At 39.9% G+C, this 12935-nt stretch overlaps 1 protein-coding gene across 1 annotated transcript in view; it reads left to right on the top strand.

The window, feature by feature from the left end:
• CPSF3 (cleavage and polyadenylation specific factor 3) overlaps positions 1-12935 on the top strand; it is a 33393-nt gene that overhangs the window by 12724 nt on the left and 7734 nt on the right. Inside the window, exons 8-13 of the mRNA XM_005905511.3 lie at positions 1856-2031; positions 3011-3169; positions 4457-4603; positions 7250-7402; positions 8401-8509; positions 9850-9948. Coding sequence (XP_005905573.1) covers positions 1856-2031; positions 3011-3169; positions 4457-4603; positions 7250-7402; positions 8401-8509; positions 9850-9948 — 843 coding nt within the window. The remainder of the gene's footprint in view (positions 1-1855; positions 2032-3010; positions 3170-4456; positions 4604-7249; positions 7403-8400; positions 8510-9849; positions 9949-12935) is intronic.

Raw genomic sequence — 12935 nt, forward strand, 5'->3', positions numbered from 1 at the left:
ATAAAGAACCCACCTGCAGAAGACAGAAGAGACGTGAGTTCAGTCCCCAGGTTGGGAAGATCCCCTGGAGGAGGGCATGGCAGCCCACTCCACTATTCTTGCCTGGAGCCTGGTGGGTTATATACTCCAAAAGGTCGCAAAGAGTTGGACACAACTGAAGGACTTAGTAGAAGCTAAATTTTCTAAAGCCTTAGCCAGTCCTTTTTCTCTTGGTTCTCCTTTCCTACTGCATGTCACATTTGTCCTTATAGAAGTCTTAAAATGAAAAGTCTCCATGGCAAAGTAATGAGAGGAGTAGAAGAAATAAGATGGAAAGCCAGGTTGTCACCATCATCAGGTTGCCAGATTTAGTAAATAAAAATACAGGACACCAGTTAAATTTTAATTTCAAATAAATAATATATTTGATATTATAGCAAGTATTTCAGACAAATTATACTAAAAATCTTTTATTTGTCTGAAATTAAAGTTTAACTGAGCATTTGCTGTTTTTGTCTGACAACCCTACTATCAAGTATATTGTGATTCCTTTTATGAATGAGGACTGCTCTCCGCCCTTGTTCCTTGTCCCTTAGATTCTCCCTGTACTGTTCTATAATAGAGAGGATGACCTTGCCAACCACTGGTTTCAGATCTCACCCATGATCTAACCATATGACTCTGGGCAAGTTATTCATCTTTTTTTTTAACACTTGAAGTTTTCTCATAAAAGTACACACAAAAAGTACCAGGCTGTGATGTGATCTTGGGATATAGTATACTTTGGAAGGTATTTGAGAAATCATAAGAGTATATATGAGAGCATCGACACCGTTAAAAATTCTAATCATATCTAAAAGAATATGAACAGTTAAACCAGAGGGCAAAGCAAGAAATGTAACACATGTGATGGGAAAAGTCCCAGTCCTTATATAGAGGTTTCACTTATAAATCAAGTTTAAAAAAAAAAAAAATTGCCACAGTTTTCAGCCTTTTTTACCTTCAGCTTCCTAATATATATAGACCTAGAGATGATCATACTAAGTGAAGTAAGTCAGACAGAGAAAGATAAATATCATATGTTATCTCTTATATGTGGACTCTATAATATGATACAAATGAACTTATTTCCAAAACAGACACAGGGACAGAGAACAGACTTAAAGTTACTAAAGGGGAAAGGCTGGGGCAGGGGGGATAATTGGGGCGTTTGGGATGAGCAGGTTCAGACTACTGTGTATAAATTAGATAAACAGCAGGGCTTTACTGTGTCACACAGGGGAACCGTGTTCAGTATCTTGTGATAAACTAGAGTGGAAAAGAATCTGTGTAACTGAATCACTTTGCCGTACACCAGAAACTAACACAATGTTCTCAATTAACCATCAGTTCAGTTCAGTTCAGTCGCTCAGTCATGTCCTACTGTTTGCGACCCCATCAATCGCAGCACGCCAGGCCTCCCTGTCCATCACCAACTCCCGGAGTTCACTCAGACTCACATCCATCGAGTCAGTATACTCTCATTAAAAAAAAGAAGGAAAGAAGTTCTGGTTTTTTAAGCTTGAGTTAGGACCAATTTTAGTAAATTTTTAATTTACTTAATTTTTCTTAACCTCTTTATAGTTTTGTGCTTTATTTCTTTTCTGAATTTTTTTAAAAACTTCTTGTGTGTATCATTTATTATTTGAGCTATTTACCCCACATTAAGGGAGAAAGGAAATGGCAACCCACTCCAGTATTCTTGCCTGGAGAATCCCAGGGACAGTGAAGCCTGGCAGGCTACAGTCTATAGGGTTGCAAGGGTCAGACAAAACTTAGCAACTAAACCACCACCTCACGTTAAAAGAAAAATGTGTTTCTTGTAAAATCTCTCTAGATGAGTACTGGCAGAATCACCCAGAACTCCATGATATTCCAATATACTATGCATCATCTTTGGCCAAGAAGTGTATGGCAGTGTACCAGACATATGTGAACGCCATGAATGACAAAATCCGCAAACAGATCAACATCAATAATCCATTTGTTTTCAAACACATTAGTAATCTGAAGGTGAGTGCTTGTGGAAGAAAGAAGGACGAATAACACTCAAGTAAGTCATTAACAGTGGGAGATGCCTGCCATTGATCCTCTGGTTGACTCCATGCTAAAGTCTTACCTTTCATCACTTTTCTGAGGGATACCATAAACTTCACAACTGGCATTCCTTTTTGCTTAAACATATTTATTGCCATTTGTTCCAAGTCTCTACATGTTCTCAATATTTACTATTGTTATATAACTTGGATTCCTCTGCCATAGAAATAAAAAGCCCTGATGAGAAAAATATCTGCTATGTATTTTTTCTGTTCTTACTCAGACCTAATCATCTTTTTGATTAGCACTGCAGATTCCATATGTGAAAATTTTCATGTTTATTTTTCTAGAGTATTCAATAAAATCTAATTTCCTTTCATTTAAATAAAAAGTTTCATTTGAACTAATGCTCTAATCATAATAACATAATGCCCTAAATAATTCAAGTTATAAGTGGTCTTCCAATTATTAATAGGTTCTGTTCACAAAGTATTTTTTAGGTTAATTGCTTAGGAATTAGACCCAAATTCTCCCTAGAAACAGTGTTAAACTTAGTTAGATTTCCAGGCCAACTCAGAATACTGATGAAGTGTGCAAAGCCATTGTGAATCTTTGGGGAAATTCTTTTGGAGTTCTGTCTTGGATAGATAGAAACCCATTTGACTTTTCCTTCCATTTGACTCTGCCTGTCTGCTAGGCACTGAAAATGCTCCTAATGGTTTTTTAGCTACCTAAAGAAGGTTTTGAAGGTCAGTGTGAACTAATGGCTTTTTATCATTTTGTTTTCCTTTCATTCCCAGCCTAAATAAACTGTTCAGGAACTTAAAATGTTTGCTAGTTTTGTCAAGGCCCTTCCAGTCACGTGGTTAACCTTTTTACCTCACTTTTTGGTGTTCTTTATAAATAAGGAATGCTTTATCTTAACATGCTGTTATCATTTCCTTTTCTCTCTCAGAGCATGGATCATTTTGATGACATTGGTCCCAGCGTGGTCATGGCCTCCCCAGGCATGATGCAAAGTGGTTTATCCAGAGAGCTCTTTGAAAGCTGGTGTACTGATAAGAGGAATGGCGTCATCATAGCCGGCTACTGTGTAGAAGGCACGCTTGCCAAGGTCAGTCAGAGCCTGAGACCATTGGGCACTTCCTGATCAAGGCTGCAGAGGTGGCGCTGTCCTCACAGGTTTCTCCATTGAAGTAGTTCTTTAAATGACATAGGTCTTGATTTTTTAAAATGAGGATGGCAATAGGCAGCTGGAGCTGATCTTAATTAAGGTTGACGAATGAGATCCAGGTGATGGATAAGCATGTGAAAGCTTGAGAAGTGCTTATCTAGTTACAGTTAAAAAAAAAAAAAGTGGAAGGGAATCTATTTGAGACAAACACATGGATATCCTCATCTGATGAAGAAAAGGCTTCATCGGTGTTCATAAGGCTTCATAATGTTCTCTTGAAAAGTTGGAGAATGTGTTTTGGGTTGAGTGCCCACCTTCCTCTTGACATAAAATGTTTGAGGGCTTCTCTAGTGGTTCGGTGATAAAGAATCTGCCTGCCAGTGCAGGAGACAGCGGTTTGATTCCTGATCCGGGAGAATCCCACATGCCACAGAGCAACTACGCCCATGCGCCACAGCTATTGGGCCTGTGCTGTAGAGCCAGGAGCCACAGCTACTGAGCCCACGTGCTGCAGCTACTGAAGCCCACGTGCCCTAGAGCCTGAGCTCCGCAACAAGAGAAGCTGTCACGTTGAGAAGCCTGCGCACTGCAACTAGAGTATTCCCTGCTCCCCGCAACTAGAGAAAAGCCCATGCAGCAACGAAGACTCAGCACAGCCAAAGATGAATAATAAATTTTTTTAAATGGTTGATATTAACTGTGAGGGATGTAGACACTGATGTGCAAAGCTTGAGAGGCAGATTCTGAACATTCCTGCATCACATTCTCTTATTGATAACTAATAAACACATTATGATTCCCAGCTCAGATCATTTTTATTACTTTACCTTATTCTGCTAGACACTTAGTGTTGGCTGTGTATCTAACATAGATTTCAGAGTAGAAATACTTTGGTCTTTTATACAGATCCTGTCACCTGGAAAGGGACTTTTCAGGGCAGATGGTTGGGGATGCAAGTGTGCTTTTCCAACCACAAGTTAAAATTCTCCCTTGTAGGACTCCAAATACACTGAAGTTTTGTTAATTTGCTTACTTTCCTGATTAAACGTTTCCTTGATTGACAAAATAAGTATTTGATATTGACTGAGTCAGTAGTGTTCGAATGCTTTTTGTGCTAAAACTCCTAAATTAGCATGAGTTTATGGCTAGGTGAAAAAGTAGAAAACATACCTTTTGTTTTCTAATTAAGAGTTTATGTTTTTGTTTACTTTTCTTTGTTTATAACAGCATATCATGTCTGAACCGGAAGAAATCACTACCATGTCCGGGCAGAAGTTACCTCTGAAAATGTCTGTTGATTACATCTCTTTCTCTGCGCACACGGATTACCAGCAAACCAGTGAATTTATACGTGCTTTGAAGCCGCCTCACGTGGTCAGTGTATGCGTTTGACTTTAGCATTAAAGACTCAGGAAGAGGCTGGCCCAGCAGCAGCTGATCCTCAGAGCAGCCCTGCCCTGATGGTAGTGCTCTCATCACAGGCCTCATGCCCTTACATCTGACCTTCACCACTTCCCTTTGAGTTAGGCAAGCTGTGCACTTTGATTTTCTCCATCTTACACGGGATCTCTGGCTCAGATCTACCAGCTCAGCTTCCTTTCCCTTATTTTCTTGCTGTTTCCCCAGTAACTTAAGAGCACTGACTTCGCAGTGTGACTGTTTCGAATCTCATCTCCATCCCTTACTTGCCCTGTAGTCCTGGGCAAGTGACTTAACCTTTCCTTAGCTCATCTGTAAATGGGGATAATAACACCTCTTAAAGTTCTTATGAAAACTAAATGAGAGAACATATATTTACAGCGTGTAACATGGGGCCTGGCATATAGGAAATGCCTCTTAATGTGGAGAGAGGAGAGAGGCAAGCCATCATAGTAGGAGTTAATGATGCAGTTAGATATGAAATACATTGCACAGCTCCTTAAGTTTTATGTAATTTTGATGGTAACAGTTATATTTTGGTGGGGTTGGAGAGAGTTAAACTAAAAAAAAGTTTCTTAACTTAGAGGAGCACTTACAGAACGTAAGATGAAAGATGAGGAAATGGATGAAGTACTGAAGTACCCTCTCTCAATGTAGCATGTATCAAAACTCCATTCCTTTTTATGGCTGAATAATATTCTATTGCATGTATATACCGTGTTTTGTTTATTCATCTGTTGAGGACACTTGGGTTGTTTCCACCCTTTATAATTAGTGTTTACATTTCCACTATTGTAAATAATGCTGCCATGAACGCTGGCATGTAAGTATCTGTTTGAGTCCTTTGTCTCAGTCCTTTTGGGTATATACCAAGGAGTGGAATTGTTGGATCATGGGCTAATTCTCGTTTAACTTTTGAGGAATCACCGAGCTGCTTTCCACAGCAGTTACACCATTTTACATTCCCACAGCAATGCACAAGGGTTCCAGTTCTCCATATTCTTGTCAGCTTGTTATTTTCCTTTTTAGAATCATCACCATGCTAGTAAGGGTGAAGCAGCACCTCTGTAGTTTTGATTTCGTTTCCCTGGTGACTAAGGATGCTGAGCGTTTTGTGTCCCGTGTTGTTCATTTTTTAGTTCTTTCTAGCAAATAGTCCTGACAATTACTGCTGCCCCTTGATGAGCAGCAGTCTTTGGTGGGAAAAGTTCCTCTCCTACTGGCTTTATATGAGTTAAGTGTAGGCCATTCATGGGTGTCTACTACTGTGTGTGGGTAGCTTTATATGAGTTAAGTGTAGGCCGTTCATGGGTGTCTACTACTGTATGTGGTTTATGGATATTCTCCCAGATTTTAAAGCCATGGAGGAAAAGCTGTGTGGCACTTTCTCTCTGGAATCACCCCCTCATCCTCAGTCCCATTGTGTTGCTCTCCAGAGTCTAGCTCTGCTGTCGGTTTAAATCCCTGAATTGGATTTGATGTTTACTCTCCTCCAGTAGCCAAGTCAGCAAAGGTCTGCCCACACGATAAACTAATAATAGTACCGGTGGCAACAGTAAACAAAACCTAGCATTTATTGATTATCTACTATGTGCCAAGCACTGTGCTAGGGTTTTGTATACATCAACTTGCTTACTCCTCACAACCAACAGTGGTTCTGTAGACGAGGCAATGAGATGTTAAATAATTTGCCCTAAGTTACACAGCTAGTAAGTGGCAATGCCAGGATTTGTGTTACAGCAAATAACACAAATCTGTGTTATAGCCCCTAGAGCTGGGGCTCATCATCTCCAGGCCATATGCCTCTGCCTGCAGTAACACTGGGCAAGCTTCTTTAGCCCAGGCAAGACATCAACTACCAGTAGTCTGTAGGTTAGAAATGATCTGTCCAGTGGCTAAGACGTTACACCCGCAATGCAGAGCACCTGGGCTCGATCACTGGTCAGGGAACTAGATCCAGCGCAACTAAGACCCAGCGCAGCCAAATAAATATTTTAAAAAAGAAGAACATTAGGAAAAAAAGAATGCTCTATCTTGTAAAATATAGGTTATAAAAGTCAATTAGAAAGACTATTAGCTAATGTAATACTTGTAAATACCTCTCTAAAACATAATTTCATTTGGTTGTGAAATATTTTATATGGCATTCCTTTAAGAAATAGAAGAAAGCATCAGAAGTCCTTTTTTTCCATAGAAAGCTTCTCTTCATAGTCTTATATTAAGAAACCTGAAGAAAACTCTGGGTGTTTTCTGGGACAGTAGGAGTAGCAGTAGTTGCACGCGAGAACCACGTGCACTTAAAGTGGGGAGAGACTACAGAAGTCACCTCGTCCAGCTGCTTTCTAGAAAAAGTCATCTTCCATAAAGGTGTGTGTCTCACTAGTGGCAAATACTGGAATGGAAAAGAGATTTCTTTACTCCCTCTTGAAATAAGCCAAATAGAATGAAAACCTCATACATGTTTGGGAATCCTTAAATGTAGTAAAGTTTAATGACTTCAAATATATCTCCATTTCATATAATAACTAATTCAGATAAAGGCCAACATTAACCTGAACTAAGGATGCTTCCCTATGTGCTTTTAAAATTTATGCTTTGTAGATCTTAGTCCATGGAGAACAGAATGAAATGGCCAGATTGAAAGCAGCCCTGATTCGAGAATATGAAGATAATGATGAAGTTCACATAGAGGTTCATAATCCTCGGAATACAGAGGCAGTGACCTTGAACTTCAGGGGAGAAAAACTAGCCAAGGTAAAAGGTTATGGTTTTTGTTTTTTTTTTTTTTTAAGGTTATGGTTTTTAATCCTATCCATTCCTAATAGTTCATAATCCCTTTAGGGAAATGTATATTAAGAAAATCCAGCTCTTAATCGAATCAGAATAATGTGCTCAACAATGATTTCTGTCTACTCAGTATTTTAATACTATAAGACTTTATCCTTGTGTTTTTAGGCTTTTTCTGTTTCCACTAATGTTTTTTCATATGGAAAATTTTCAAATAAATTAGGTTTTGAGTTTCATAGCTTTTAATCCACATTCCCAACTTACTTTTCATACCTATATCAGATAGTAAACAAATGTCCATTACGGTTTTGTTTTTTCCACTACTGTTTTTTACTACATCCAATACAGTATTCTGTCTACCTCCTGGCATTCTCCCTAAGAAACTGAAGATAGGCCCGTGTCTAAACATAATGTCTGTGGATACAATGGAATTTATAAAAATTTGTTTTTTCAAGAGTTAATCATTTTTGATGAAATGTAAGATTTTTCACAATTTAAAAAAGAAATAGTTGAGAAAAAAAATCTTCACCTGAAATTTTAGTGGGATGCTGTAAGAAGTCTGCATTTTTACCTCCTGTTCATCAAAAGTCTTTTAAGATACCGCTAATGGGAGCTTTTTCATGATTTGTCTGAAGCTTTAAATATCAAGCGTGTTAACGAGCAGCTTGACAGAATTCTTTTAGTCATGAGCCAAATTCCAGGAAGCCATTTGATAAATATCATTTCTTGCAGTTAAATTGAGGAAAATTTGCAGAAATAAGGATGTAAGGCTTTTTTTGCAAAATAGAGCCAATGGTTGTACTGACTCCTGAATCTCACTGTTCACAGAACTTTCCAGGGGATAGTTTAATGGAAAGGCTCAAATGGTCATCATTATGATTGAGTCCCTGAATTTTTAATTGTGTTTCACAAGATTCTGTTCTCTTCAAATTGTTTTGGGCTCTTTTTCTTCTTTTTTAAAATAGGTCATGGGATTTTTAGCAGACAAAAAACCAGAACAGGGCCAGCGGGTCTCAGGAATACTTGTTAAAAGAAACTTTAATTATCACATACTTTCTCCTTGTGACCTCTCCAGTAAGTATACTATTAAATGTCGAATGTAATTTGATTTTAGTAGATTAAAAATCTGGGACTTCCCTGGTGATTCAGTGGTTAAGACTTCCTGCTTCCACTGCAGAGGGCTCAATTGGAAACATAAGCTCTTCTATAAGACCAGTTGGCTACTGCTGATGCTTCTTAAGCCTGTCTTCTACATTTCACATGAAGTACTGGTACTTTCATTTCCTGAAATGATGTTAGACTCTCCACAGAAACTTTTTGATTTGTATGACCTTCAGTGTTAAGTTGCTGGCTGAGCCTTGTGTTTAAGCCCGTGCAAATGCTAAGCTGTCCTCACTTGTGCAGTAACTATGGTGTTTGTGCATGCGTGCTAAGTCACTTCAGTCATGTCTGACTCTTTCAACCCTATGGATGGTAGCCCAGCAGGCTCCTCTGTCCATGAGATTCTTTAGGGAAGAATACTGAAGTGGGTTGCCATGCCCACCTCCAGGGGATCTTCCCAACCCAGGGAGCAAACCTGCATCTCTTACACCTCCTGCACTGGCAGGCAATGTATTCTTTACCACTAGTACCACTTGGGAAGCACCAACTATGGTATTATCTTCAAGTAAATAACTGTGCTCAATTTTATGTATATGACACTAATAAAAATGATTTAGCAAGGAATAAGAAATAACAGTGATGTTTAGGGTGCAGCTGTTAGATGAGCCAACTGTCAGCTTTCAGACCATCACACAGTAGAAATATAACTTGTTCCATTAACAATTGGTGAGGTCTTAACCCTATGCCAGACATTGTGCCAGGTACTGGAAGACTAGAGATGTATTAAAACACACAATCCCAGGCCTCGAATAGCTCTCTGTTAAGGGAAAGCATCTTGTGAAGAGCTAATCACAGTATTGACCCAGGACCTACAGAGTGCATGAGTACGTGAGGAGAGAATGGGCCAAGAAGAGTTAGGAAAAGCTTTGTAAACCAGGTTGCTTTTATGCAGGAGGTGAAGGATTGCTAACCAGAAAAGATGGCAGAACACAGCTGGCCTACTGGCTTGGAGATGTTTAGCGACCTGATATGTTTGGGGAAATGAGAGTGCCTTCTGGAGCACAAGTTAACTGTTGGCTGGGGTGGGGGTCCGGGTGAGGGGAGTAGGGGGTGGGGGTCGGGTGAGGGGAGGGGGTAAGGGGGAGGATGTAGAATAGGAACCAATTGCGGAGCACCTTGTTATCTTGAAAAACGTGTTCTCGCTTATTTTGCTTTTACTTCTCTTTCCTTTACTCCCGATCTGTGTTTGCAAACTGTGTTTTGTGGAACTAGTATTGTTTCCTATAGCATATTTATTTTAATTTCCTCTCCAGATTATACTGACTTGGCCATGAGCACTGTAAAACAGACCCAAGCCATTCCATATACTGGTCCTTTTAATTTGCTCTATTACCAGCTACAGAAATTGACAGGTGTGTATTTATTAACATTCACTTAATTCTTTTCTGTTTTTTGCGTAAGTATATATCTAGGAAGCCAATACTGTACCAATAAGAAAGATGTCACATCTTCACAAAGACAGCACGTTTTAAGATTTAGTGTGTGTGACATCTGCAGATGGGCTGATAAAGTGGTTTCTCCTATTCTAAGAGAGAAGTATACTACACAGTACTGTAATTTTTTGAAAGCAACAAACAGGTGTTGCCCCCAGTGTTCCTGCAGTCTCTGGGAGCTGCGGGTGGCTCTGAGGGCAGCAAAGGAAGCTCTGGGCACTTGGCTCATGGGGTGGCGGCGATTTAGATCCAGCCGAAGAGCGCCAGCACCCACACAGTGGCCTACCCAGCAGCGATGCTACCAGCTCCTCGCTCTGCTTAGGCCACCCGTGAACTTGGAGTATGGAATGAAGCAGGGCAAAGACTAATAGAGTTTTGCCAAGAAAATGCACTGGTCATAACAAACACCCTCTTCCAACAACACAAGAGAAGACTCTATACATGGACATGCAGCCAAAGATGGAGAAGCTCTATACAATCAGCAAAAAACAAGACCAGGAGCTGACTGTGGCTCAGACCATGAACTCCTTATTGCCAAATTCAGACTTAAATTGAAGAAAGTAGGGAAAACCACTAGACCATTCAGGTATGACCTAAATCAACTCCCTTATGATTATACAGTGGAAGTGAGAAATAGAATTTAAGGGCCTAGATCTGATAGATAGAGTGCTTGATGAACTATGGACTGAGGTTCGTGACATTGTACAGGAGACAGGGATCAAGACCATCCCCATGGAAAAGAAATGCAAAAAAGCAAAATGGCCGTCTGGGGAGGCCTTACAAATAGCTGTGAAAAGAAGAAAAGCAAAAAGCAAAGGAGAAAAGGAAAGATATAAACATCTGAATGCAGAGTCCCAAAGAATAGCAAGAAGAGATAAGAAAGCCTTCTTCAGCGATCAATGCAAAGAAATAGAGGAAAACAACAGAATGGGAAAGACTAGAGATCTCTTCAAGAAAATCAGAGATACCAAAGGAACATTTCATGCAAAGATGGGCTTGATAAAGGACAGAAATGGTATGGACCTAACAGAAGCAGAAGATATTAAGAAGAGATGGCAAGAACACACAGAAGAACTGTACAAAAAAGATCTTCACGACCCAGATAATCACACCCAATGGTGTGATCACTGACCTAGAGCCAGACATCCTGGAATGTGAAGTCAAGTGGGCCTTAGGAAGCATCACTACAAACAAAGCTAGTGGAGGTGATAGAATTCCAGTTGAGCTATTCCAGATCCTGAAAGATGATGCTGTGAAAGTACTGCACTCAATATGCCAGCAAATTTGGAAAACTCAGCAGTGGCCACAGGACTGGAAAAGGTCCGTTTCCATTCCAATCCCAAAGAAAGGCAATGCCAAAGAATGCTCAGACTACCGCACAATTGCACTCATCTCACACGCTAGTAAAGTAATGCTCAAAATTCTCCAAGCCAGGCTTCAGCAATATGTGAACCGTGAACTTCCTGATGTTCAAACTGGTTTTAGAAAAGGCAGAGGAACCAGAGATCAAATTGCCAACGTCTGCTGGATCATGGAAAATCCAAGAGAGTTCCAGAAAAACATCTATTTCTGCTTTATTGACTATGCCAAAGCCTTTAACTGTGTGCATCACAATAAACTGTGGAAAATTCTGAAAGAGATGGGAATACCAGACCACCTGATCTGCCTCTTGGGAAATTTGTATGCAGGTCAGGAAGCAACAGTTAGAACTGGACATGGAACAACAGACTGGTTCCAAATAGGAAAAGGAGTACGTCAAGGCTGTATATTGTCACCCTGTTTATTTAACTTATATGCAGAGTACATCATGAGAAACGCTAGGCTGGAAGAAACACAAGCTGGAATCAAGATTGCCGGGAGAAATATCAATCACCTCAGATATGCAGATGACACCACCCTTATGGCAGAAAGTGAAGAGCAACTAAAAAGCCTCTTGATGAAAGTGAAAGAGGAGAGTGAAAAAGTTGGCTTAAAGCTCAACATTCAGAAAACAAAGATCATGGCATCCAGTCCCATCATGAGAAATAGATGGGGAAACAGTGGAAACAGTGTCAGACTTTATTTTTGGGGGCTCCAAAATCACTGCAGATGGTGACTGCAGCCATGAAATTAAAAGATGCTTACTCCTTGGAAGGAAAGTTATGACCAACCTAGACAGCATATTCAAAAGCAGAGACATTACTTTGCCAACAAAGGTTCGTCTAGTCAAGGCTATGATTTTTCCTGTGGTAATGTATGGATGTGAGAATTGGACTGTGAAGAAGGCTGAACGCCAAAGAATTGGTGCTTTTGAACTGTGGTGTTGGAGAAGACTCTTGAGAGTCCCTTGGACTGCAAGGAGATCCAACCAGTCCTTTCTGAAGGAGATCAGCCCTGGGATTTCTTTGGAAGGAATGATGCTGAAGCTGAAACTCCACTACTTTGGCCACCTCATGCGAAGAGTTAACTCATTGGAAAAGACTCTGATGCTGGGAGAGATTGGGGGCAAGAGGAGAAGGGGACGACAGAGGATGAGATGGCTGGATGGCATCACTGACTTGATAGATGTGAGTCTCAGTGAACACCGGGAGTTGGTGATGGACAGAGAGGCCTGGCGTGCTGCGATTCATGGGGTCGCAAAAAGTTGGACATGACTGAGCGACTGATCTGATCTGATCTGATATCTAGGAAAGGATGTTAATTTTGATAATTGTGTCAGAATTGCACAAATTTTATTTGTACTTCACCTGGTCATGTTATCACCTTTAGGTGAAATTTTAAAAATAGTCTGATAAACATTTTTTAAATCCCATCATATCTCTTATTCTTGATCCACATAAAATTCTAAAATTGCTAGTAGTTTTTGCTTCTTGTATTTAAAATCCACTTCAGTTAACATAATTTTTATACCTAGTATACCTAAATTT

This window comes from Bos mutus, chromosome 11 (assembly GCF_027580195.1).
Source record: "Bos mutus isolate GX-2022 chromosome 11, NWIPB_WYAK_1.1, whole genome shotgun sequence".
Classification (NCBI taxonomy): domain Eukaryota; kingdom Metazoa; phylum Chordata; class Mammalia; order Artiodactyla; family Bovidae; genus Bos; species Bos mutus.